Raw genomic sequence first — 22950 nt, forward strand, 5'->3', positions numbered from 1 at the left:
GGTTGCTGAGTGTGCCAGGCTTTAGATGTTTCGACAACAACAGGGAGGGAGGGAAAAGAGGTGGGGGAGTGGCACTGCTGATCAGGGATAGTATCACAGCTGCAGAAAGGGAGGAAGTCATGGAGGGTTTGTCTACTGCGTCATTGTGGGTGGAAGTCAGAAACAGGAAGGGGGCAACAACTCTACTGGGAGTCTTTTTTTTTTAAATAGACCCCCCCCCCATAGTAACAGAGACATCAAGGTGCAGATAAGGAGGCAGATTCTGGAACGGTGCAATAATAATAGGGTTGCTGTCATGGGTGATTTTAACTTTCCGAATATTCACTGGCATCTCCTTAGAGTAAGGGGTTTAGATTGGGTGGAGTTTGTAAGGTGTGTTCAGGAAGGTTTCCTGGCATAATATGTAGATAAGCCAACTAGAGGAGAGGCTGTACTTGATCTGATATTAGGAAAATGAACCCAGTCAGGTGTCAGATCTCGGTGGGAGAGCATCTTGGAGGTAGTGGTCACAATTCTATCTCCTTTACCATAGCGCCAGAGAGGGATAGGAGCAGATAATTTGGGAAAACATTTAATTGGGGTAGGGGTAAATATGATGGTATTAGGCAGGAACTTGGGAACATGAATTGGAAGATGTGCTTAGGGAAATGCAAGGCAGAAATGCTGCAAATGTTCATGGAACACTTACATGATATTCTGCATAGGCATGTTCCATTGAGGCAGGGAAAGGATGGGAGGGTAAAAGAACCATGGTGTACAAAGAATGTAGGAACTCTAGTTAAGAAAAAAAGTAAAGCTTATGAAAGGTTCAAGAAACTAGTCACTGTTAGAACACTAGAAAATTACAAGGGTGCCATGAAGGAACTCAAGAATGAAATTAGGAGAGCTAGAAGGGGCCATGAGAAAGTCTTGGCAAGCAGGATTAAGGAAAACCCCAAGGCATGCTATGAGTATGTGAAGAACAAGAGGATGAGTGGTGTGAGAATAGTACAAATCAGAAGCAATAGTGGAATTATGTACATGGAGTTGGAGGTGGTAGTGGAGGTACTTAATGGATACTTTGCTTCAGTATTCATCAGTGAAAAGGATCTTGGCAATTGTGGGGATGACTTACAGCTGACTGAAACGCTTGAGCATATAGAGTGAGAAAGAGGATGTGCTGGAGCTTTTGAAAGGTATTAAGTTAGATTAAGTCACCAGGACACGATGAGATATATCCCAAGCTACTGTGGGAGGGAGGAGATTGCTGAGCCTCTGGCGATGATCTTTGCATCATCAATAGGGACGGGAGAAGTACCAGAGGATTAGCAGGTTGTAAATGTTGTTCCCTTGTTCAAGAAGGGAGTAGAGATAGCCCAGGAAGTTATAGACCACTGAGTCTTACTTCAGCAGTGGGCAACTTGTGTGAGAAGATCCTGAGAGGCAGGATTTATGAGCATTTGGAGAGACACACAATCTGATTAGGGACAGTCAGCATAGCTTATCAAGGGCAGATCGTGCCTTATCAGCCTGACTGAATTATTTGAGGATGTAACAAAACACATTGATGAAGGTGGAGCAGTGAATGTAGTGTATATGGATTTCATCAAGGTTCCCCATGCAAGTCTCCTTCAGAAAGTAAGGAGGCATGGGATCCAAGGAGACCTTGCTTTGTGGATCCAGAATTGGCTTGCCCACAGAAGGCAAAGGGTAGTTGTAGATGGTTTGTATTCTGCATGCAGGTCGGTGGCCAGTGATGTTCCACAGGGATCTGTTCTGGGACCCCTTCTCTTTGATTTTTATAAATGACCTGGATGAAGAAGTAGAAGGGTGGGTTAGTAAGTTTGCTGATTACACAAAGGTTGGGGGTGGTGTGGATAATCTGGAGGGTTACAGCAGGAATGCAGAACTGGGCTGAGAAGTGGCAGATGGATTTCAACCTAGATAAGTCTGAAGTGGTTAATTTTGCTAGGTCAAATTTGAAGACAATATAAATATTAATAGCAAGGCTCCTGGCAGTGTGGAGGATCTTGGGGTCCATGTCCACAGGACACTCAAAGCTGCTGTGCAGGTTGACAGTGTTGTCAAGAAGGCATATGGAGTTAGGGCCTTCATCAACCATGGGATTAAGTTCAAGAGCCATGAGGTAATGTTAAAGCTATACAAGACCTTAAGTTAGACCCCACTTGGAGTACAGTGTTCAGTCCTGGTCACCAGGAAGGATATGGATACTATAGGGAGAGTATAGAGGAGATTTACAAGGATGTTGCCTGGACAGGAGCGTGTGCCTTATGAGAATAGGTTGAGTGAACTTGGTCTTGTTCTCCTTGGAGCAACAGAGGATGAGAGGTGACTTGATAGAGGTGCATATGATGAGGGTTATTGATCATGTGGATAGCCAGAGGCTTTTTCCCAGGGATGAAATGGTTAACACAAGGGGACATGGTTTTAAGGTGCTTGGACATAGGTACAAGGGGGATGTCAGAGTTAAGTTCTATGTTCTGCCACTTCCTCCTCCTTCTGTGGGCAAGCCAAATCTGAATCCAAATTAACAAGTCATTGTGGCTTCGATGCTGCTTAATTTTTTGGATCAGCAAACCATGAGGAACGAAATCCCTTCCCACATAGATAACATCTACTGTCCTATCTCATCAATCATATTTGTCACCTCAAAAAAAAAACTCAGTCAGGCTTGTAAGACATGCCCTGCCATGCTGACTGTCACTAATCAGGCCCTTCTTTTCCATAATGCATATAATTCCTGTGCCTCAGAATCATTTCTAATAGCTTCCCCCAACAATTTTACTTCTTAAGCAAAGGAACAATATTAGCTATTTATCAGTCCTCTGGACCTTGCCTATTGCTAAGAAGGATACGAAGATCTATGTCAAGCCCCCAGCAATTTTCTGCCTTGCCTCTTTCAATAACTTGGATATATTTTAACTAAGCACTGTGGTCTTATCCACGTTAGTGCTCTTCAAGAGTCTCAGCACCATCACCATCTTAATTTCAACATCCCCAGGACATAAACATGCCCCACTATTCTCCATATCCTCCTTCTCAGTAAATACCACCGCAAAGTATTGTTAGCATCTTGCTCATGTTTTACAAGCAAAACTTCCTTCCTTTATCCTTGACAGGTCCTACCTCTCCCTAGTTATCCTTTTAAGTATAAAATGCCTCAGTTTTCTATAATCCTACTTGCTAAGGACAATTCATGGCTCCTTGTAGTTTTCCTAATTCCTGCTTGAACTCTTTCCTTCTACGACTCTGCTCAATTACACACACTGCTGCTAGGACTCTTTTCTAGGAACACAAACCCTATGCCCCAATATGATAAAAGGCACAGCAAGGAACTCTTGCACCTCTTTCTTCAGTTCAATTTTCCATGCCAAGCTTAATGTGCAGTTATGCAATGAGAGTTATAGAAAACTGCAGCACAGAAACAGGCCCTTCAGCCCTTCTAGTCCACATTATCATCCAGATCATCGATATAGATGACAAACAAAGACCCAACACTGATCACTGCAGCACACCACTAGTCACAGGCCTCCAGTTACAGAGGCAACTCTCTACTACCGCTCTACGGCTCCTCCCACAAGGCCAATGTCTAATCCAGTTCTCATCGTCATCTTGAATGCCGAATGTCTGAACCTTCTCAACCAGCTTCTCACAAGGTGCCTTACTAAAGTCCATGTAGACAACATTCACTAGCTTGTCTTCATCCACTTTCCTGCTAACTTCCTCAAAACACTCTCCAAGATTAAATAAACTCTTCTCAGGCTTCCAGCTGGGTACAAGTATCGATTATAATTGATGTTTCGATGAGAAACTTTGCCATCTTCATCAGAGATGATGCCTGGGCAGGTCTAGTCCAGTGGTACCTGTAAACACCTGACTTTGGCTCTTGGTAGGGTCAGCCATGCCAAACAGATCAAAGGGTAAGGGCCAGACTAAGAGTGGTCTACCAGTTCTCCAGGTTCAGGGGTTCAGTTCTGGGATAACAACCCTGACTGGTAAAACAAAACTGTTATGGAAACAACAATGAAGAATCCTTCTACATCTGTGTGCGACGGTCTTCCTGAATCCACCCGAGACTCGCTTGACTGACAATAGTGAAAACCGAAAGGAAGCTGCTGACGTGACAAAGGAAGCCCTGAACACTGCCAGAGAAGGAGGTCCTTCGTTGCTGCCCCAAACTCCAGTGGCATAAGTAAGTGCTATCATTTGACCTGGGTTTATTTTCTAACTGATTTATAATGATTTTTATTTTACAAACTTCCCAGAGAAAGTTCCCTGAGAGATCCCAGCAATAACAAGTTTATATGCACTCAATGGCTACATTATTAGGTAGCTCCTGTACCTAGAGAAGTGGCCACTGAGTGTAGGTCCGTGGTCTTCTGCTGCTGTAGTCCACTGCCCATCCACTTCAAAATTCAGTGTGTTGTGCTCTTCTGTACACCACTGCTGTAATGCATGGTTATTTGAGTTACTCTCACCTTGGAACCAGATTGACAATTCTCCTCTGACCTTTCATTAGCAAGGTGTTTTCACCCACAGAACTACTGCTCATCGGATTTTTTCTTTTGTTTTTCATACCATTCTATATAAACTCTAGAGACTGCTGTGTGTGAAAATCCCAAGAGGACCGCAGTTTCTGAGACACTCAAACCATACCGTCTGGCACCAACAATCATTTCATGGTCAAAGTTATTTTGATCACACTTCTTCCCCATTCTGATGTTTGGTCTGAACAACTGATGCTCTTGATCATGTCTGCATGTTTTAAGGCGTGATTTTTGCCACATGATAAGTTGATTAGATATTTGCATTAAGCAGGTTGACAGCTGTACTAAAAAGGTGGCCACTGAGTGTAATTACCAGATGTATTCACAATATTTACAAAGTATCCAGACAAGTATACATCTCAAAGCGAAAATAAAGGCCTGAAACACAATTGACCAAAACTGATCTCCTGACATAATTTGTCAAAAACAATGTATGCCAAGTCAACTTTAAAACAATTACTTCTCCAGCCTTAGTTACCTGTTTTTCAAAAACTGCAAATTTGCAGGATCTCATAAATGCATTTTTAAAAAGTTAGAATCATACAAGTGCATTTTTACAAATTAAGAAACTTTTTCCTTCAGCCTCAAAGTTACTTTTAATAAAGCCCTCCCAGATATGCAGTGAGAGATATTTTTGTGCTTGTGATTGTTTATTTTTCCATATTAATACTACCAAGAGAAAAATACTATTTTGAATGGAGTCTGCCACCACACAAACTCTATTGGGACACATTTAGCAGGGGGAAATCTTTGTTATTGCAGGGGCAACAAAAAATCTTCATGAAAACATTTCCATACTGTTAGCGCAAACGCAAGGAAACCCGCAGATGCTGGAAATTCAAGCAACACACACGAAAAATGATAGTGAATGCAGCAGGCCAGACAGCATCTATAGGAAGAGGTACAGTCGACGTTTCGGGCCAAGACCCTTCGTCAGGACAGTCCTTTTGTGTGTGTTCCATACTGTTAGGTTTTTTTCCCCATAACGATAAAGATTTTAACTGGTTTGCAAGTCCCCCTTGCAAGGATATTCAAACCACCTCAGGAGAAAGATTTCACCAGCGAGCACAAAATCTTATCAATGTGGTCTACCATTGATAAGAGTATCAGCAAGTAGTACCAAACCCAAGTCCAATGTCATGCTGATGTCACAATGCATAAAAAGAACATTCCTCCAATTAATGACATATACTTTGTGTTCTAATTAGTACCAGCAAGAACTGCAGGATAGCTGGGAGGAAGATTGAATATCAGAGTGCTGTTCGGTCCGTTGTTCCTAATTCTATTATGACATACTTCTCCGTGGATTGTCACCTTGTCGTGGTGGAGAAGCTTGTGTGGTCCTGTGATCCTGAGAGCAATGCCGTCTGGAGCTATGCTCCTGGTAGGGTCACCCATGGCGGTAAGGTCGAGGGTAAGGTCCCTGACAAAGAACAATCCAACCAAGACCTCAACGGTGGAAAAGGTGGAGGAAGTTACTTCGAACTCAATGGCTGTGAAGGGAGATGAAGGCTGCAACAAATCCATCAGCTCCAATCGTCATGGTTTCCATGCCTTTGGAATCAGTTGGTTGATTTGTGAAGTATCGTGTGCTTCTTGGAGTGCAACATCAAGTACACGTTAAACAAATACACGCACAGGCATCTTTGCTCTGTGGGCCACTTCTTCAGAACAAAGACCATCATCCTCGACCTCGAGGGATAGCCACGACGACGATGATTATGACATAATTTATGATTCTTTATTATTTAAGAGATTCTTTTTGAAGTAGTTAATTCAGATGATCATGAACATTTCTGTAAATGATTTTGGTCACAAAATACAGTTACTTGCATCTGAGCTGACAGGCAGTATTTGTATTACAGTATTTAAAAGTGATCAATCTGTAAAGGCACAAATCTGTTCCAGCTAATAGATAAACTCTCTAAACACATTATTTACGAATGAAAGCTGCACTGAATTCTGGAAAAAGCCTTTTTACTTTGTATCTTAATTGAGCTTCACCTGGACAAAACAGTAAGAATTCTATCTAAACATCTGCTTTGCTGGGTAATTCTGAGGGTGCAGATTGCACGATCACTAAACCTGTGAATTATTAGCTCCTTTCTAAGAGGAAATTAAACAATACAAGAATTACTATATCGATATTGCGAGAGGTCTCATTGTTTCAGAATCAAGTTTCTACACAGAAAGAAGTGCTGTCATTTATTTACAAACAATTTTACACTACCCAAGTAGGCAGCACAGACCAAAAGGTATTATTTTATTGAACAAAATATGTAACATATAATAACCAGTGTATATAGAAGGCAAAAAATGTTAACCGGGTCACGTAACTGCAATGCTTGTTTACAAAGGTTATCTGTTATAGGGAGATTGTACAAGTGATCTGTTGAATAAAGCACTGGATCTTCAACTGGATTAAACATCCAGTTTTCAATGTCCACCATCACTACATGAAAAAGCATCACTGTCATGGGTTCTAATAAAAATGGTAATGTCACTGTTTAAATCTCTGGAAACTTTGGAGAACACACAAAACAACTGCAATCTATACAGTCCACATTCTGAAACCAAGTGCTAAATCATTAACAAAGACAACATAGTATCTTTTTAAGTGAGACAGTTATATATAATGCAACCAGTTAATATGATAAACATTTTTTTTTAAATAAGTGATGTGCTTACCTCAATTTCATAAGTAAACTCTGAACCATCCAGCATAAAGACCTTGCTCTGCACCATCTTAATCTTTCTGGGAATTTTCAGGGGGGATTTTTTGCTTATATCTTCATCTTTCTGAATCTCATCTTTGCTAGTCTCATCTTTTTTGTCATCTGGTACGACCTCTTCATTGTTCACATCTGTATCCTTATCCAAAGCTTCTTCAAGTTTTTTGTCCTCATCTGGCTGCAAAAGAGAATTTGCTTTATATCATTCAAGGGGTTGCAAAGTATACATTCCTCACCCAAATCTTAATAGAAAAATACCAGTTTATTTAAAAGAGCCAATATACTGCATTTCAAAATCAAAATATATTTTCACTATGACTGCATTTTAATCAAGGATTCAGAAGCCATCTCCTCCATTTTCACAAAGGTTACGGCAACAGTCAAATCAGCCGATAAAAATGTGAAACCAGTATTCATTTTAAAGGAGGAACACAATAATATTTGATGATCATACATCATAACAAAATGGGCACTCTCTCCAAAACAATATTCCAAATGTTGGTCATTCAACAAAGTCATAATTATGCAATACAAATCCACAGCCTTAAGAACATAATCAAATTTCTCACTGTGAAAGGTTTATATCTTTCACTGAGTTCCTTTTTATCAAATGTACTTCTCCCTTAAATTAGGCTTGGCCGTTTCAATCAGTTCTTTTGCATAAAACTCTAGCCATTACTCTGGTGCTAACCTTTCACCTTTGCTATCATGAACCTGACTTCTATACTTCCACCACTTTCTCATGCATTCTTGCTCCTTATTGCAATTTTCTTTCCTTATTCACACAGTTGGGTTATTCTCAGCTCTAATTTGTAAATCACATAGTTTCTCAAAATATAACAGTTTAAAAAGGCACAAGATAAACTATCATTTAACTGAGTAACAAATTATGCATTTAAATGAAATACAGACCAATTAGAACACTACCAAAATCACTGCAGTACTTACGAAGCTGTATAGTTCCTGATAGTTATTGACAGAGGAATTCATCCGGTGTACACTGCCATGTTCTTTTCAATTGACTATTAATGAACAAAATCCATGCCTAGTACACCTACTATAGATGATGGGCTACCTTCATATAATGCTTTCAATGATTGCATCCTCCAATTCTTCATTTTCAATGTAATATTCAAGATGGTTGTCAACAACTTCTAACTCTTTGTAGTTCCTAATGAGGTAGTGCAATCATTTCAATTTTTCTTTTCGCCAACTATCAGTGACAAAAATCACAGCTTTTTGAAAACAAACATATGTATATGAAGCTACTTAAAAACTGTTCATACTAAACACTAGAATCTAACGGCCACACAAGTATGTGTGACTGATGCTAGTTAGAAGCTGTTTGGAAACAGCCATTTGTCCCAATTAGGCAGCATAATGTTCCAAATAAACAAAGGGAATCTTGGCTATTTTCTCAATTATTTATTCTTTTAGAGTTGATTGAGATAAGTGGCTGCCCCAATTAACCAGAATCCACTGTAATTGCAACATACATGCCAATATACAAGTTGCAAGTCATGTTAAAGACATGCAACTTCTTTTAAAAAAAAGGCACGACAAATAACAAGCGAACATATGGATTGATCTTCCATTCAGTGCAGCTGCACCTCCCACTAAAAGTGTAACTACATCTACTTTCACTGCCACTGCATAGTAAACAACCACCCCTGTGCCCATCTATTTTATTCTTCCCTCTCACTTTATTCATCCCATCTAAAGAAGCTAGGTCCTGTCCATTGCTACACTCTACTACTGTGTCTTGTCAAAGCTATCCTTGCCCCATCTTGCTACTCAACCTCAAAAACATCCTTCCTCCCCTTCCCCGGTCACAAGTTCCTCAGGGCTCATCATCCCACTGCTCTCTCTTATTTGATTTGATGTTAATTGTGTACAATGCTGAGATAGCCTTGTGATAATGTACATGCTTTCAATGAGTATCAATTTTTAAAAATACAACATTACTGTACTGTTTCAACTGATGTGTATTTAAACTATGTGCCTGATAACCCACAACACAATTCAGAGTGTAAACACCCAAGATTCAAGACCAATCCCTGAACATCCACATAAATTACTCTGTACTTATCTTCCCACTTTTCTGAAGTATCTAAACTTTTTAAAAGCTTTATTCTGCCCTCAATGCTTTTATAATCAGTAAATATCAGATTGTGTTTGCTATAGCCATGTTAAAATTAAACATTCCTGTCAAGAACAAATATAATCTAAGTTCAGTTACCCCACTCAAAACAGTTAAAGCTGCTAATTTTGCACATTATTTTGTAGAAACGAATAATTTTGGTTCTGTCAGAATTCAAACTCTCAGCCTATGCATATAATCAAATTCTTCACCTCCATCTTGGGTCTATTGCAGGGTAATGAACATACACTCATCAATACACTTATTGTAGTGTGCAAAATTCTTAGGCACATATATAACCATATAACAATTACAGCACGGAAACCGGCCATCTCGGCCCTTCTAGTCCGTGCCGAACTCCTACTCTCACCGACCTGCACTCGGTCCATAACTGTCCATTCCCTTCCTGTCCATATATCTATCCAAATTAACTTTAAATGACAACATCGAACCTGCCTCAACCACTTCTGCTGGAAGCTTGTTCCACACAGCCACCACTCTCAGAGTACAGAAGTTCACCCTCATGTTACCCCTAAACTTTTGCCCTTTAACTCTCAACTCATGTCCTCTTGTTTGAATCTCCCCCACTCTCAAAGGAAAAAGCCTATCCACATCAAGTCTATCAATCTCCCTCATAATTTTAAAGACCTCTATCAAGTCCCCTCTCAACCTTCTACGCTCCAAAGAATAAAGACCTAACTTGTTCAACCTTTTTCTGTAACTTAGGTGCTGAAACCCAGGCAACATTTTAGTAAACCTCGTCTGTACTCTCTCAATTTTATTGACATCTTTCCTATAATTCGGCGACCAGAACTGTACACAATACTCCAAATTCGGCCTTACCAATGCCTTATACAATTTCAACATTACATCCCAACTCCTATACTCAATGCTCTGATTTATAAAGGCCAGCATACCAAAAGCTTTCTTCACCACCCTATCCACATTGAGATTCCACCTTCAGGGAACTATGCACCATTATTCCTAGATCCCTCTGTTCTACAGCATTCTTCAATGCCCTACCATTTATATAGCTAGGATGCCTAAGACTTTTGCACAGTATTGTATTTCTCAATTTGGAGTGGAGAGCAAGTTTGTAAATCAGGCAAATATAAGAAATTCTTCCTCCTCTCCGTTCTAATTGGGCATCCCTCTATTCTAAGGCTGTGTTCTCTGGTCTTAAACTCCCCTATCACAGGAAACAGCCTCTACACATCCATTCTATTGAGGCCTTTCACCATTCGTTAGGTTTCAATGAGACACCCCCCCCCCCAATTCTTCTGAATTCCAGTGAGTACATGCCCAGTCAAATGTTCCTCATATGGTAAGAAATTCTGGAATCATTTTTGTGAACCTGCTTTGAACCCCTCAAATGTCAGTACATCCTTCTTTAGATAAGGAGCTTAAAACTGCTCAAAATCCTCCGTTCTCACCAGCCTTATAAAATCTCATAAAACATCACACCCTTGTTTTTATATTCTAGTCCTATTGAAATAAATGCTAACTTTGCACTTGTCTTCCTCACCACGGACTCAATCTGTAATTTCTTTCAGGAATCGTGCACAAGAACTTGTGTTTTTGCAACTCAGATTTTTGAATTTTTCTCCATTTAGAAAATAATCAATACTTCTCTAAAACTGGAAACGTTACACAGTTTAACACGTGGCTAAGGAGTTGGTGTGGGGGGGGACGCATACGATTTTTGGATCATTGGGCCCTTACAGAAAGTGAGGGGATGGGGTGGGGGGGAGGTAAACAAGTATCCTAGTGGGAAGGTTTGTTAATGCTGCACAGTGGGGTCTAAACTAGAGTTGCAGGGGGATGGGAACCAGAGTGGCAGAACAGTTAGTGGAGAGGCTGTGGTGGCAGAAGCAGATGTTGGTAAGACTTCAGGAAAAAGTTAGGAATCAAAAGGTTGGGAATGGTGTGACAAAATTGAAAAAGGTCAATACAGGACTGAAGGTGTTGTATATGAATACGCGCAGTATACAGAATAAGGTAGATGAACTTGCAGCACTGTTGCACATTGGCAGGTATGATGTTGAAAGCATCATGGAATCATGGCTGAAAGATTATAGCTGGGAGCTTTTAATGTCCATGGATAGGAATTTGTATCGAAAGGATAGGCAAGAAGGCAGAGGGGGTAGCGTTGCTCTGTTGCTAAAAAATGAAATAAGATAATTCAAAAGAGGTGACATTATGTCGGAAGATGATGAATCATTGTGGATAGTGCTAAGGAACTGCAAGGGTAAAAAGATCCTAATGGGGTTTGGACACAGTCCCAAACAATAGTAAGGATGTTGCCTACAAATTACAACTGGAGAAAGAAAAAGCATGCCAAAGGAGAATGTTACAATAGTCATGGGAGACTTCAATATGCAGGTAGATTGGGAAAATCAGGTTGGCACCGGATTACAGGAGGAGGAATATCCAGAATGCCTACAAGATGGCTTTTTAGAGCAGCTCATGGTTGAGCCCACTAGGGATCAGCTATTCTGGATTGGGTGTTGTGCAATGAACCAGAATTGATTAGAGAGCTTAAGGTAAAAGAACCATTGGGGGAAATTATCATAAGATGATAGAACTCGCCCTAAAATTTGAGAAGCTCAAACCAGATATTTCAGTATGACAGTGGAGCAAAGGGAATTAAGAGATATGAGAGGGGAATTGGCCAAATTGGTTGGAAAAGAACACTGGCATGGATGGCGGCAGAGCAGCAATGGTTGGAGTTTCTGGAAGCAATTCGGAAGGTACAGGATATATACGTCCCAAAGAGGAAGAAGTATTCCAAAGGAAAGTTGACACAACCATGGCGAATAAGTCAAAGCCAACATTGAAGCCAAAGAGGGCATATAATAGAGCAAAGATGAGAGGGAAGTTAGAGATTGCTAAGCTTTTAAAAACCAACGAAGGCAACTAAAATGTCATTAAAGATAGAATATGAAAGTAATCTAGCCCATTATATTAAAAGATACCAAAAGCTTCTTCAGATACATAAAGTGTAAAAGAGGGGCGTGAGTGGATATTGGATGCAGGAAAACGATGGGAGAGTAGTAATGGGGGACAAGGAAATAGCAGATGAACTGAATTAGCATTTTGCATCAGTCTTCACTGTGGAAGACACTAGCAGTATGGTGGAAGCTCTAGATGAAGTGTATGAAGTTACCATCACTAGGGAGAAGTTCTTGGGAAACTGAAAGGTGCTTAGGTAGATAAGTCACCTGGATCAGATGGTGTACACCCCAAAGTTCTGAAAGTGTTGGCTGAAGAGATTGTGGAGGCATTAGGAATGATCTTTCAAGAATCTTACTGGAATGGTACCAGAAGACTGGAAAACTGCAAATGTCACTCCACTCTTCAAGAAGAGAGAGGCAGAAGAAAGGAAACAATAGGCCAGATAGTCTAATCTCAGTGGTTGGGAAGACGCTGGAATCGATTACAGGTCTCCCCTGCTTTTCGAACATTCGCTTTACAAAACCTCACTGTTATGAAAGACCTACATTAATTACCTGTTTTCGCTAACAGAAGGTGTTTTCACTGTTACGAAAAAAGGCAGCATGCGAAAAAAGCAGTGCGCGATAAAAAGCAACGCGCACCCCGAGCGCCACTCCTCCCCCAGAACTGCATTCTAGCCGGCATTGCTTAAACACGTGCCCGTGAGCAGCCGTTAGCAAGATGAGTTCTAAGGTATCGGAAAAGCCTAGAAGAGCTCATAAGGGTGTTATACTTAGCGTAAAACTAGACATAATTAAGCATTTTGATCGTGGTGAACGAAGCAAGGACAAAGTGAGTTTGGCTTGTGGAAGTTGACGAAGATGATGTTGAAGAGGTTTCGGCATCCCATGACCAAGAACTGATAGATGAAGAGCTGATGCAATTGGAAGAGGAAAGGATAACAATCGAAACCGAATGCAGTAGCGAATGGACCAAAAGTGAAGTCGTCCAGGAACTGAACATGAAGCAACTGTGTGACATTTTCGCTGCAATGATTGCAAGAAAGTACGATTTTAATTTTGAAAGGGTACGTCGGTTTAGGGCATATTTGCAAGATGGTTTGAGTACTTACAAAGAACTGTATGATAGAAAAATGCACGAGGCTAAGCAGTCAAGCAAGCCTTCCACATCAGCCACAGCAGATGACGAACCTCGACCTTCGCCATCGAGGCAGGTAGACATAGAAGAAGATGACCTGCCTGCCGTGATGGAAACAGCTGACGATGAGATGACACCCCAGTGTCCCACCACCCCAACCCCCAGGTCGCGGAGAATGCAGCGGTAGCCGGGACGCACCCAGTACATCTTTAAGAAAAAAGTCAAAATAAACAAGCTAATCATTTACGTGCTGGGTGGCACCTAATTAGTTAGCTTGATTATTTCAGCTTTTTTCTTAAAGATGTGCTGGGTGCGTCCGGCTACCGCTGCATTCTCCGCGGATCGGTATCGGTTCGCTGCCCGGAGGGTGGGGGCCACTGCACCACCCCAACCTCTGACGACTCAGCCTAACACACCATCAACAGTATGCTCGGCGCTGTCTTCCCAATTCCGGTAAGTGATACTACACTGTATATATGTTATTTCTACTTTATATAGGCTGTGTATTTTTATGTGTTATTTGGTATGATTTGGCACCTTCATAGCTTAAAGGTTACTGGAGAGTGTGTTTCTGCCAAGAGTGCTTGCGTGAGATTTTCGCTATGAAGAACAGTACTGCAATGATTGTGGAAAAGTATTTCTACTTTATATAGGCTATGTATTTATCATATCATTCCTGCTTTTACTATATGTTACTGTTATTTTAGGTTTTATGTGTTATTTGGCATGATTTGGTAGGTTATTTTTGGGTCTGCGAACGCTCACAAATTTTTCTCATATAAATAAATGGTAATTGCTTCTTCGCTTTACGACATTCCGGCTTACGAACCATTTCATAGGAACGCTCTACCTTCGGATGGCGGGGGAAACCTGTATTAAAAATGAGCTCTCAGAGTACTTGGAGGCACACAATAAAATAGGCCATGATTTCCTCAAGGGAAAACCTTGCCTGACAAATCTGCTGGAATTCTTTGCAGTGACAACCGGGACAGACAAAGAAGGATCAGTTGATGTTGTGTACTTGGATTTTCAGAAGGCATTTGACAAGGTGACACACATGAGGCTGCTTAGCAAGCTACAAGACCACGGTATTACAGGAAATATTCTAGCATGCATAAAGCAGTGTCTGACTGGCAGGAAGCAAAGAGCGGGAATAAAGGGAGCCTTCTCTAGTTGTCTGCCAGTGACTAGTGGTATTCCACAGAGGTCTGTGTTGGGACAGATTCTTTTTACATTATACGTCAATGATTTGGATGATGGAATTGATGGCTTCGTTGCAAAATTTGCAGACAATATGAAGATAGGTGGAGGGGCAGATAGTTTTGAGGAAGTTGAGAGGCTAGAGGAGAAGGAGAGTGGGCAAAGAAATGGCAGATGTATACAGTGTTAGGAAACGTATAGTCATGCACTGTAGACGAAATGAAAAGGTTGACTATTTTCTAAACAGAGAGAAAATACAAAAAAACTGATGTGCAAAGGGACTAAAGGTTAGTGTGTGGGTTGAGTCTGTGGTAAGAAAGGCAAATACAATGTTAGCATTCATTTCAAGAGGACTAGAATATAAAAGCAAGTATGCAATGTTCAGACTTTATAAAGCACTGGTGAGGTCTCACTTGGGGTATTAAGAGCAGGCTTAGGCCTCTTATCTTAGAAACCAGAGAGGGTTCAAAGGAGGTTCACAAAAATGATTCTGGGATTGAATGGCTTGTCGTATGAAGAGCATCTGATGGCTCTGGTATTCACTGGAATTCAGAACAATGAGGGGTGACCTCATTGAAACCTATTGAATGGTGAAAGGCTTTAATAGAGTGAATATGGACAGGATGTTTTCTATGGTGCGAGAGTCTTAGACCAGAGGACGCAGCCTGAGAATAGAGGAGCACTCTTTTAGAACGGAGACAAGGAATTTCTTTAGCCAAAGAGTGGTGAATCTGTGGAATTCTTTGCCATGGGCAGTTGTGGAAGTCAAGTACATAGGTATATTTAGAGGTTGATAGATTCTTGATCAGTCAGGGCATGAAGGGATACAGGGGGAAGGCAGAAGATTGGGGCTGAGGGGAAAATTGGATCAGCCATGATGAAATGGCAGATCAGACTCAATGGGCCAAAAGGCCTAATTCTGCTCCTACATCTTATGGTTTTGTATCAGAATCAGGTTTATCAAAACAAATATTTGTCACCAAATTTGTTTTCGTGACAGCAGTATAAATTACTGCAGTATTTTTTTTAAATTGCGAAAGATGAACTAGAGGGACCTTAGGCTTATCTAGTCTAGCAAACTTCACATCACCATACTTAAAACTATTTAAAAAGACAAAAAAAAATTTTAATTCTATCAGCCAGTAGACGCCCTGAATATCTACTTGAAAATACAGGATTGGAAATGAACAGAAGGTTCAGTGTCTTAAATAAAATTCTTTCTTGGGTCAAGCTAATGTTCACAAAATATTTATTTTCAGATATTACAGGTCATGCAACAAACTAACAAAGCTGGAAGTATTCAAATACATGTTTTATAAATGCTACACAGGACTAATATGCACTTGAAGCATCATCTGCTTCTTTTCAGATTTCTAGAATCTGAGGTATTTTGCTTTTGATTACTCCCCCCACCCCACAATCCAAGTTATTCTTTGGATCACGTTGCAAAACTCAACAGATCTTTATTAAAACTGCACGCCACAAAATATAGACTTGAAATAGAATTGTAAATAAGATATGACAAAAAAAGTCAAGAGTGTGAGATTCAGTATTACAGAACTCCAGTATAACAGCACAGCATTGTATTTTAAAATGGTAATTGTAATCAACTTTACCTGCAGTCCTGCACTACTCAAAGACTGTTGCTCCCTTATTTCACCTGTATGGCTCTGCTCTTCTTCCAATCCTTTCACCACTTCATTTTCTAATGCAGTCTTCATAAACCCTGGTTGTTCATTTTCTGAACTTCTCTCGTCAGCTTGAATGCCCTCATCGGCTTCTTTCCCTTCTGTAGTTTCCACCTGGGAAAGTGGTTTTTGCTTTTTTAACCATCCAGGCAAAAAACGGGACAATCCTTTACTACTCAATTGATCCTTTTTGTCACTGCTAACAGAAGGAGTGGCCTGCGTACTTGCACTTGAAACTGAAGGACTTGACTCCTGTTCCTTCTGAGGCTGTGTTGTGGATTCAGGCTGCTTATCTTCCTGAATTTCTTTCTCTGATTCCTGATTTAAACTGGCAGACTTGTCAGGATTTGATGCTTCAAAATCACCCTGTTCCATTTCTTTTGACTCCTCCTTTACCTGAACTGTAGACCCAGCTTCGGTCGTCATAATTGGTCAACTACAACTGCAAAAAGAATATTTTAACAAATTAGAAATTTTTAATTAGAAAAAGTGAATTTCTAAAATTCTCATTTGATTGGCAATGTATTATCGAAATCTCAACAATAATTTTCTTAACACATTTGCAGGTTTTCCAGCAAAAGTTTCAAATATGAACATTGGATAAATAACAAATTCAAAATATTAAGTCACTAGGTAAATAATTGACTCTTCCAATGATGCTACATTATGTACTTACACTGATATATTAGTTGAGTGAAAGTCACTTCCTTAGAAACAAAAAAACAAAACATAATAGGACAATGTTGATGTTCAATAAATGTATTAGAAATTTGTCAAATTTTGTTTAATTTCCCCAACTGCTATGCCATTGTAGTCTGTGCATTCAGCTCCATCTAGTCACTTTCAACCAGATAAAACTGCACATGCGTGATACAAAGAGGCAGAGTCAATTGTCAAATGCAAAGGGCGATGTATTCGGTAGCCAAGGTGCTTAAGTGATTGCGAGAAAAATGCCACAGTAGGTTTTCAAATTCCATGAACTATTTCAAATTACATGTTCAATCATACAATCTAACTAGTTATGAAGTTGCTCCAGTAAAGAATATATGTTTCTACTGGGAACCAAATAAAGTAGCTTCAAGCTTACATTTACACAAAATCCACATAAAAGTTGCTGGTGAACGCAGCAGACCAGGTAGCATCTCTAGGAAGAGGTGCAGTTGACGTTTCAGGCTGAGACCCTTCGTCAGGACTAACTGAAAGAAGAGCTAGTAAGAGATTTGAAAGCTGGAGGGGGAGGGAGAGATCTAAAATGATAGGAGAAGACAGGAGGGGGAGGGATAGAGCCAAGAGCTGGACAGGTGATAGGCAAAAGGGATACGAGAGGATCATGGGACGGGAGGCCTAGGGAGAAGGGGGGGGGAGCCCAGAGGATGGGCAAGGGTATAGTGAGAGGGACAGAGGGAGAAAAAGGAGAGAGAGAGAGAGAGAGAGAGAGAGAGAGAAAATATATAAATATATAAATATAAAATAATAAATAAATAACGGATGGAGTATGAGGGGGAGGTGGGGTATTAACGGAAGTTAGAGAAGTCAATATTCATGCCATCAGGTTGGAGGCTACCCAGACGGAATATAAGGAAGCCTTGGATAGACATATCAGAATGGGAATGGGACTTGGAATTAAAATGTGTGGCCACTGAGAGAGCCTGCTTTCTCTGGCAGACAGAGCGAACACGTACGAAACAGTACAACGCTATTCAAAACCAAGATTAGAACAGATGAAAACACAAATTAGAACCAAACGGCCTTGTACACCAGTCATTGAAAGCAGCATGCATGTACATTGGCTTAATGCAGCCAATGGTAAGTTGCCTTTCATAAGAGAAGCAAAGGTACTGGTCTTGATATACCACACCTGGGCAATTATACATAATTTTGGTTTGGTCCCTTTATCCAAGGATATATTCAGCATAGAGGAAGAGCAACTAAACTTTACCAGACCAATATCTGGGACTGAACAGACAAGCCTACATTCACTAAAGTTTAGATGAAGGAGGTAACTATATTGAATGCAGGAAAGTCTGACAGGGCTAAATAGAAGGAGGACAGATTCCCTGTCTAGGGAATTTAGAACGAAAGGGATAAGAGCAGGGGTTCCCAACTTTTTTTTTGCCATGGGCCCCTACCATTAACTGAGGCACCTGTGGACCCTAGGTTGGGAACCCCTAGATTGGCATCACAGGTTATGGGGCAAAGCCATTTTTGAATGAGCTGAGAAATTTCTAAGTGGTGAACCTGTAAAATTCTATTGTTGAAAGCAGTGGAGGCAAAGTCACTGACAATATTTGAGGCAGTAAATCGATCTCTAGACACAAATGAATCAAAAGATAGGCGAAGAAAGCAAATCATTGCTTCTTCTGCAGACCCAGTACAATATAGGAAATTTGACTGCAGAACAACCACACTGAAAGTGACACCATTCACACCGGTGGAACAATGATAGAAAAAGCCAAGTGGATTAATTGTCTGATAATTATCTCAGTCCTTCAGCGTGGTAGCATTACTCATCCAAAAGAAAATTATATTCAAAAGGCATACCAACATAATACTCCAGTCGGGGAGGGGAAGATTTTGTTTCTTTTACCATTGAATGAATCAATTCATTGATTTAAATAAATGGCAGCTTGTACTGATTTAAAAGTTTCTTTTAAATACACCCTTTCCATCATAAATAAAATACAGTACTGGATTCTTCCTACTCAAAGTTACATTTAATTCAATTGGGAAATAATTAGATAATACAAGGAAAAATGTAAAACTTCAGTTGGAATGTAGTTGATAGAATTACGTAGATTAAAATAACTTGAATAAATACGTGGAAGAGTAAACACATTAGTAATATGTGGAAACAATGGTAGTGTGGGAACAATTTAACTATATGGCCTCTTGCTATGCAATATGACTGAACAATTCCATGACTGCACTGGAAGATTTTCAACAAATTCGAAGAGTTTCTGCTTTACTTATTTAATACTTGTGAATCATTCCGTACTTTTCAGAACATCTGAATTCTTCCAGTATGCTAGACAATTGTACTTCCAACTGGCGTTTTCAGTGTAGGTGGCAAAAAATAGCAACATAATGTACAGACCTCCCGCAACAACTCAAATTGTGTGTTTGATTCTTATACTTAAGGTTCATACTGTTAACTGCTAGACCATACAACTCTTCTAAAAGAATAGAATTTAGCTTTACATAAACTTTAAGTTCATTAATATCCTGATTACAACTTTAAATACTTTGTAGATCACTATCCGCACAAAGCAGAAAACTGAATGAAAGCAGTTTGACCTTAAATAAAAAATATTGTGGAGAACCTCAGTGGGTCAAGTAGCACTTGTGGGGAATTGGAAGTGTCAGTCAGGATTAAAGCGGAGTGGAAAGACAGCAACCAGAAGGGAATGAGCAAGAACCATAAACATTCCCTCACTATCCTGATGAAGGGTCTTGGTGCAAAATACTGAAGGTTTATTCTCCTCCGAAGCTGAAATCCTCCTGCATTGTGTGCCTTGCTCACCATTTTGCTTTCTTTTTGCACTATTAATTGGGCCAGAAGTTAATTGGGGGACAGCTCTTGAAGAACAAAAACTAATCAAGAAAATAGCCAGGATATCTTTTGTTTATTTGGAACATGATGCCACTTAATTGGGACAGGAGACTGTTGCTAGCCAGTTTTTAAACTAGCATCAGTCGCAACCACTTGCGTGGCCATTAGATGCTACAGCTTGCTTAGAGCGAACAGTTTTAGATAGCATCAGCTGCGTGTGTTTGTGTTCAAGAAGCAGTGATTTTTGTCACTGATAGTTGGTGAATAAAAAGCAGTAAGACAACTCAGAACAGTTTTGCTCAGCGCGTTTTCAAGCATTCAGGCTTGGAGATGTGAGAGGCGGCCAAGAATGAAAATGAAATGATATTGTAGGTTTTCGCAAATAAATCAAAGTGAGGCATTTTATGTTTAATGAAATCTGCAACATATTTTATTGAACTCGAAAACCTAAACACAAAAGCTTGCAAAAAATCTTTGCATAATAATGTTACCACATCAGGCCAGCCTCTTAAAGCACAACTCAATGTCGGTGCTTGTGAATTAGGTACATTTCTCCCAATTATGTTAGCCAATATAACCCCCCCCCCAGATATTCAGTAACTTGGAAATTTTCTTGTATCCATCGCCTGACTTGTGCTTAACTTATTCCCGTGTTAGTTAAGAGTGTTCTTTTGTCTTCATGGTGTCATTTTTGCCAGGATACTGACTTACCACCAGCTGCACCTTCCAGATACAGGTGTATTTTTACTACAATCAATTGAAACACCTTGAAACTCCTACTTCTTACCTTTTACTCTTACCCCCCCCACCTAATACAAGCCTACAATCACTATTACAAATTTTAATTTATAAATATAGAATATATTGCTGTTGACCATATGCTCTTCGAGTTTAAGAAGGTGCTGGCGAAACTCAGCGACTAAATGCTGGTGGCAAGTAAAACAAAGAACGACTAAATACTTTCTTCACGCGTTTTCTGGTAAATGATCACTGCAAACAATAGCCTGTAACTTCCCTTTCGGGTTGAGCTTTTGAACCACATAAACAACTTGGGATTTTTGCAGTGTGAAATGAAGACTCAAAGGTGCAGGTTGCTGCAAAACATGCACAGACCGAATCAAGGTGGCAGGGTTTGGGCCAGAGAACAGGGAATGAGCCAATGTATGGCCATTGCTGGAGCAGACTTGGAGGCAATTCGATGCAGCAGAACAGAGGCGAGGCAGAGCATAGGCCTGGGCCCGAGATCAAGGAAAGATCCAGAATTTGATCGACTCAAGTATCAAGCCGAATTGGAAAAGTTGGGTAAAGGCCAAATTAAGGCAGCGGGGCCCGGGCCTGAGAGCTCATCAAAGTGATGGGGTCCAGGTCAGAGAACAAGGAATACCCTGAGGTTTGTATCAAATAAGCACTGGGCTAGATTGAAAAGGTCAGGGTGTCGGGGCTGGAGGCGAGTTACAGTCTGATTCAGCTCACTGCTCCGCAAGGTTTACTCATCTCTGCACTGGACTTCAGCTCGCAACTAACTTCTGAATCTGCCTGGCTGTGAACTCACTCTGAGTGCTATTGGCTTCCTTTAATCGCGTGCATTATTTGTGTTTACTTTCTCTGCATATTGGGTGTTTGACAATCTTCTGTTGCTTTAATGGGTTCTATACGGTTTCTTTGTTTTGTGGCTATCTGAAAGGAGTGTTATCTCAATGTTGTATAAAGCATATGTACTTTAATAAATGTACTTTGAACTTTGCTTTATCTTCTCCCTTTCAGTAAATGTCAGAAATCAAACCACTGGGGCAGCATCATACTCAAAATAAACTAGAATGCCATTAGCGTAAGGGTTGGCTTTTAAATGGAAAATCAGCTTTCACTTCCTTGTGATTCTTGTAAAAGCAATATTATTTAAGGCAGGGGTGACAAGAAAGTTTATTGTACATTTTGTATCATATGATGTTTCAGGGGATAAAAGTACGGTGCAACCTGCAAATATTTCTGGAAAGCATGTCTGGTTATCAATCTGTTCCAAAGTTCTGCACAAACGCATCCATTAATTCAATTGTTCCACATGGTCTTATAATGCTTCACTGGACACATTCTTCTCATGTAAAATATGGAGTCAGGTTATAGAATGTGTGTAATCTACTGTAACTACCAGGTTCATACAAGATAGGATGTCAGTTTACCCAAGCACAGTTTCAAATAAAGCATATCATTTCACCTAAGCAGTTGTTAAAGAACAAGTTCTACAGTGTAACATGATCCCCGAAATCCCTTAAAGGTGGTTCTTTTAAAGTTGAATGAATAAATGGAAGGGAGAAGTGAGAAGGATATGAGGCCAGTGTTAGTAGCTGTAACGAAGGAGGAAGAAACCACAAGTAGCATATCACAAGTGGCATAAACAAACAGGGTTGAATATTAAATTGTATGAATTTTCTTCATCCTACATTAAAAAGCAGTACTTCAACAAAATATTTGTAAAATATTCTAACATGTAAGACGATAACACTCAAGCTACAGCATCACTGCATCGTGTAAAGCACCTTCGTGGGACAGATTAATCAACAACCCAAATTGCACACAAGGGCCATTCAGGGAAAAGTTGAAGCCCTGATCTTCTAGAGATACTTGCTAAATGTTATTGTGACTGTACTCAAGAGTTGGATTGCAATACTCATGAAGTCTACTGGGGAACGGCCAGTTTCTTGCACCTACTGTCACCACAGATCTACAATCTCACCTAGCTCTCCACTTGGCTTTGGATCACCTGGACAACAGCAATACCCATGTCAGGCTGTTTAGTAATTACAGCTTGGCATTCAACACAATCATCCCCTCAATGCTAATGAACAAGAATTAAAACCTGGGTTTTCATACCTCCTCTGCAACTGGATCATTGAGCTCATTGAGGGGCCATAGGCTGTGTGGATCAGTAATAACATCTCCTCCTTACTGACAATCAACCAAAGGTGCATCTCAAGGCGGTATGCTGAGTTCACTGCTCTCATCC

At 40.3% G+C, this 22950-nt stretch overlaps 1 protein-coding gene across 12 annotated transcripts in view; it reads right to left on the reverse strand.

The window, feature by feature from the left end:
* epb41l2 (erythrocyte membrane protein band 4.1 like 2) overlaps positions 1–22950 on the reverse strand; it is a 195604-nt gene that overhangs the window by 101910 nt on the left and 70744 nt on the right. For all 12 annotated transcript variants that reach the window (XM_063034592.1, XM_063034657.1, XM_063034648.1 and 9 more), the window contains 2 exons: positions 16328–16841; positions 7236–7457 (listed from right to left, as the gene is read on the reverse strand). In XM_063034592.1, coding sequence (XP_062890662.1) covers positions 7236–7457; positions 16328–16825 — 720 coding nt within the window. In that variant the 5' untranslated portion in view covers positions 16826–16841. The remainder of the gene's footprint in view (positions 1–7235; positions 7458–16327; positions 16842–22950) is intronic.

The sequence above is a fragment of the Mobula hypostoma genome, chromosome 2, assembly GCF_963921235.1.
Source record: "Mobula hypostoma chromosome 2, sMobHyp1.1, whole genome shotgun sequence".
NCBI lineage: Eukaryota > Metazoa > Chordata > Chondrichthyes > Myliobatiformes > Myliobatidae > Mobula > Mobula hypostoma.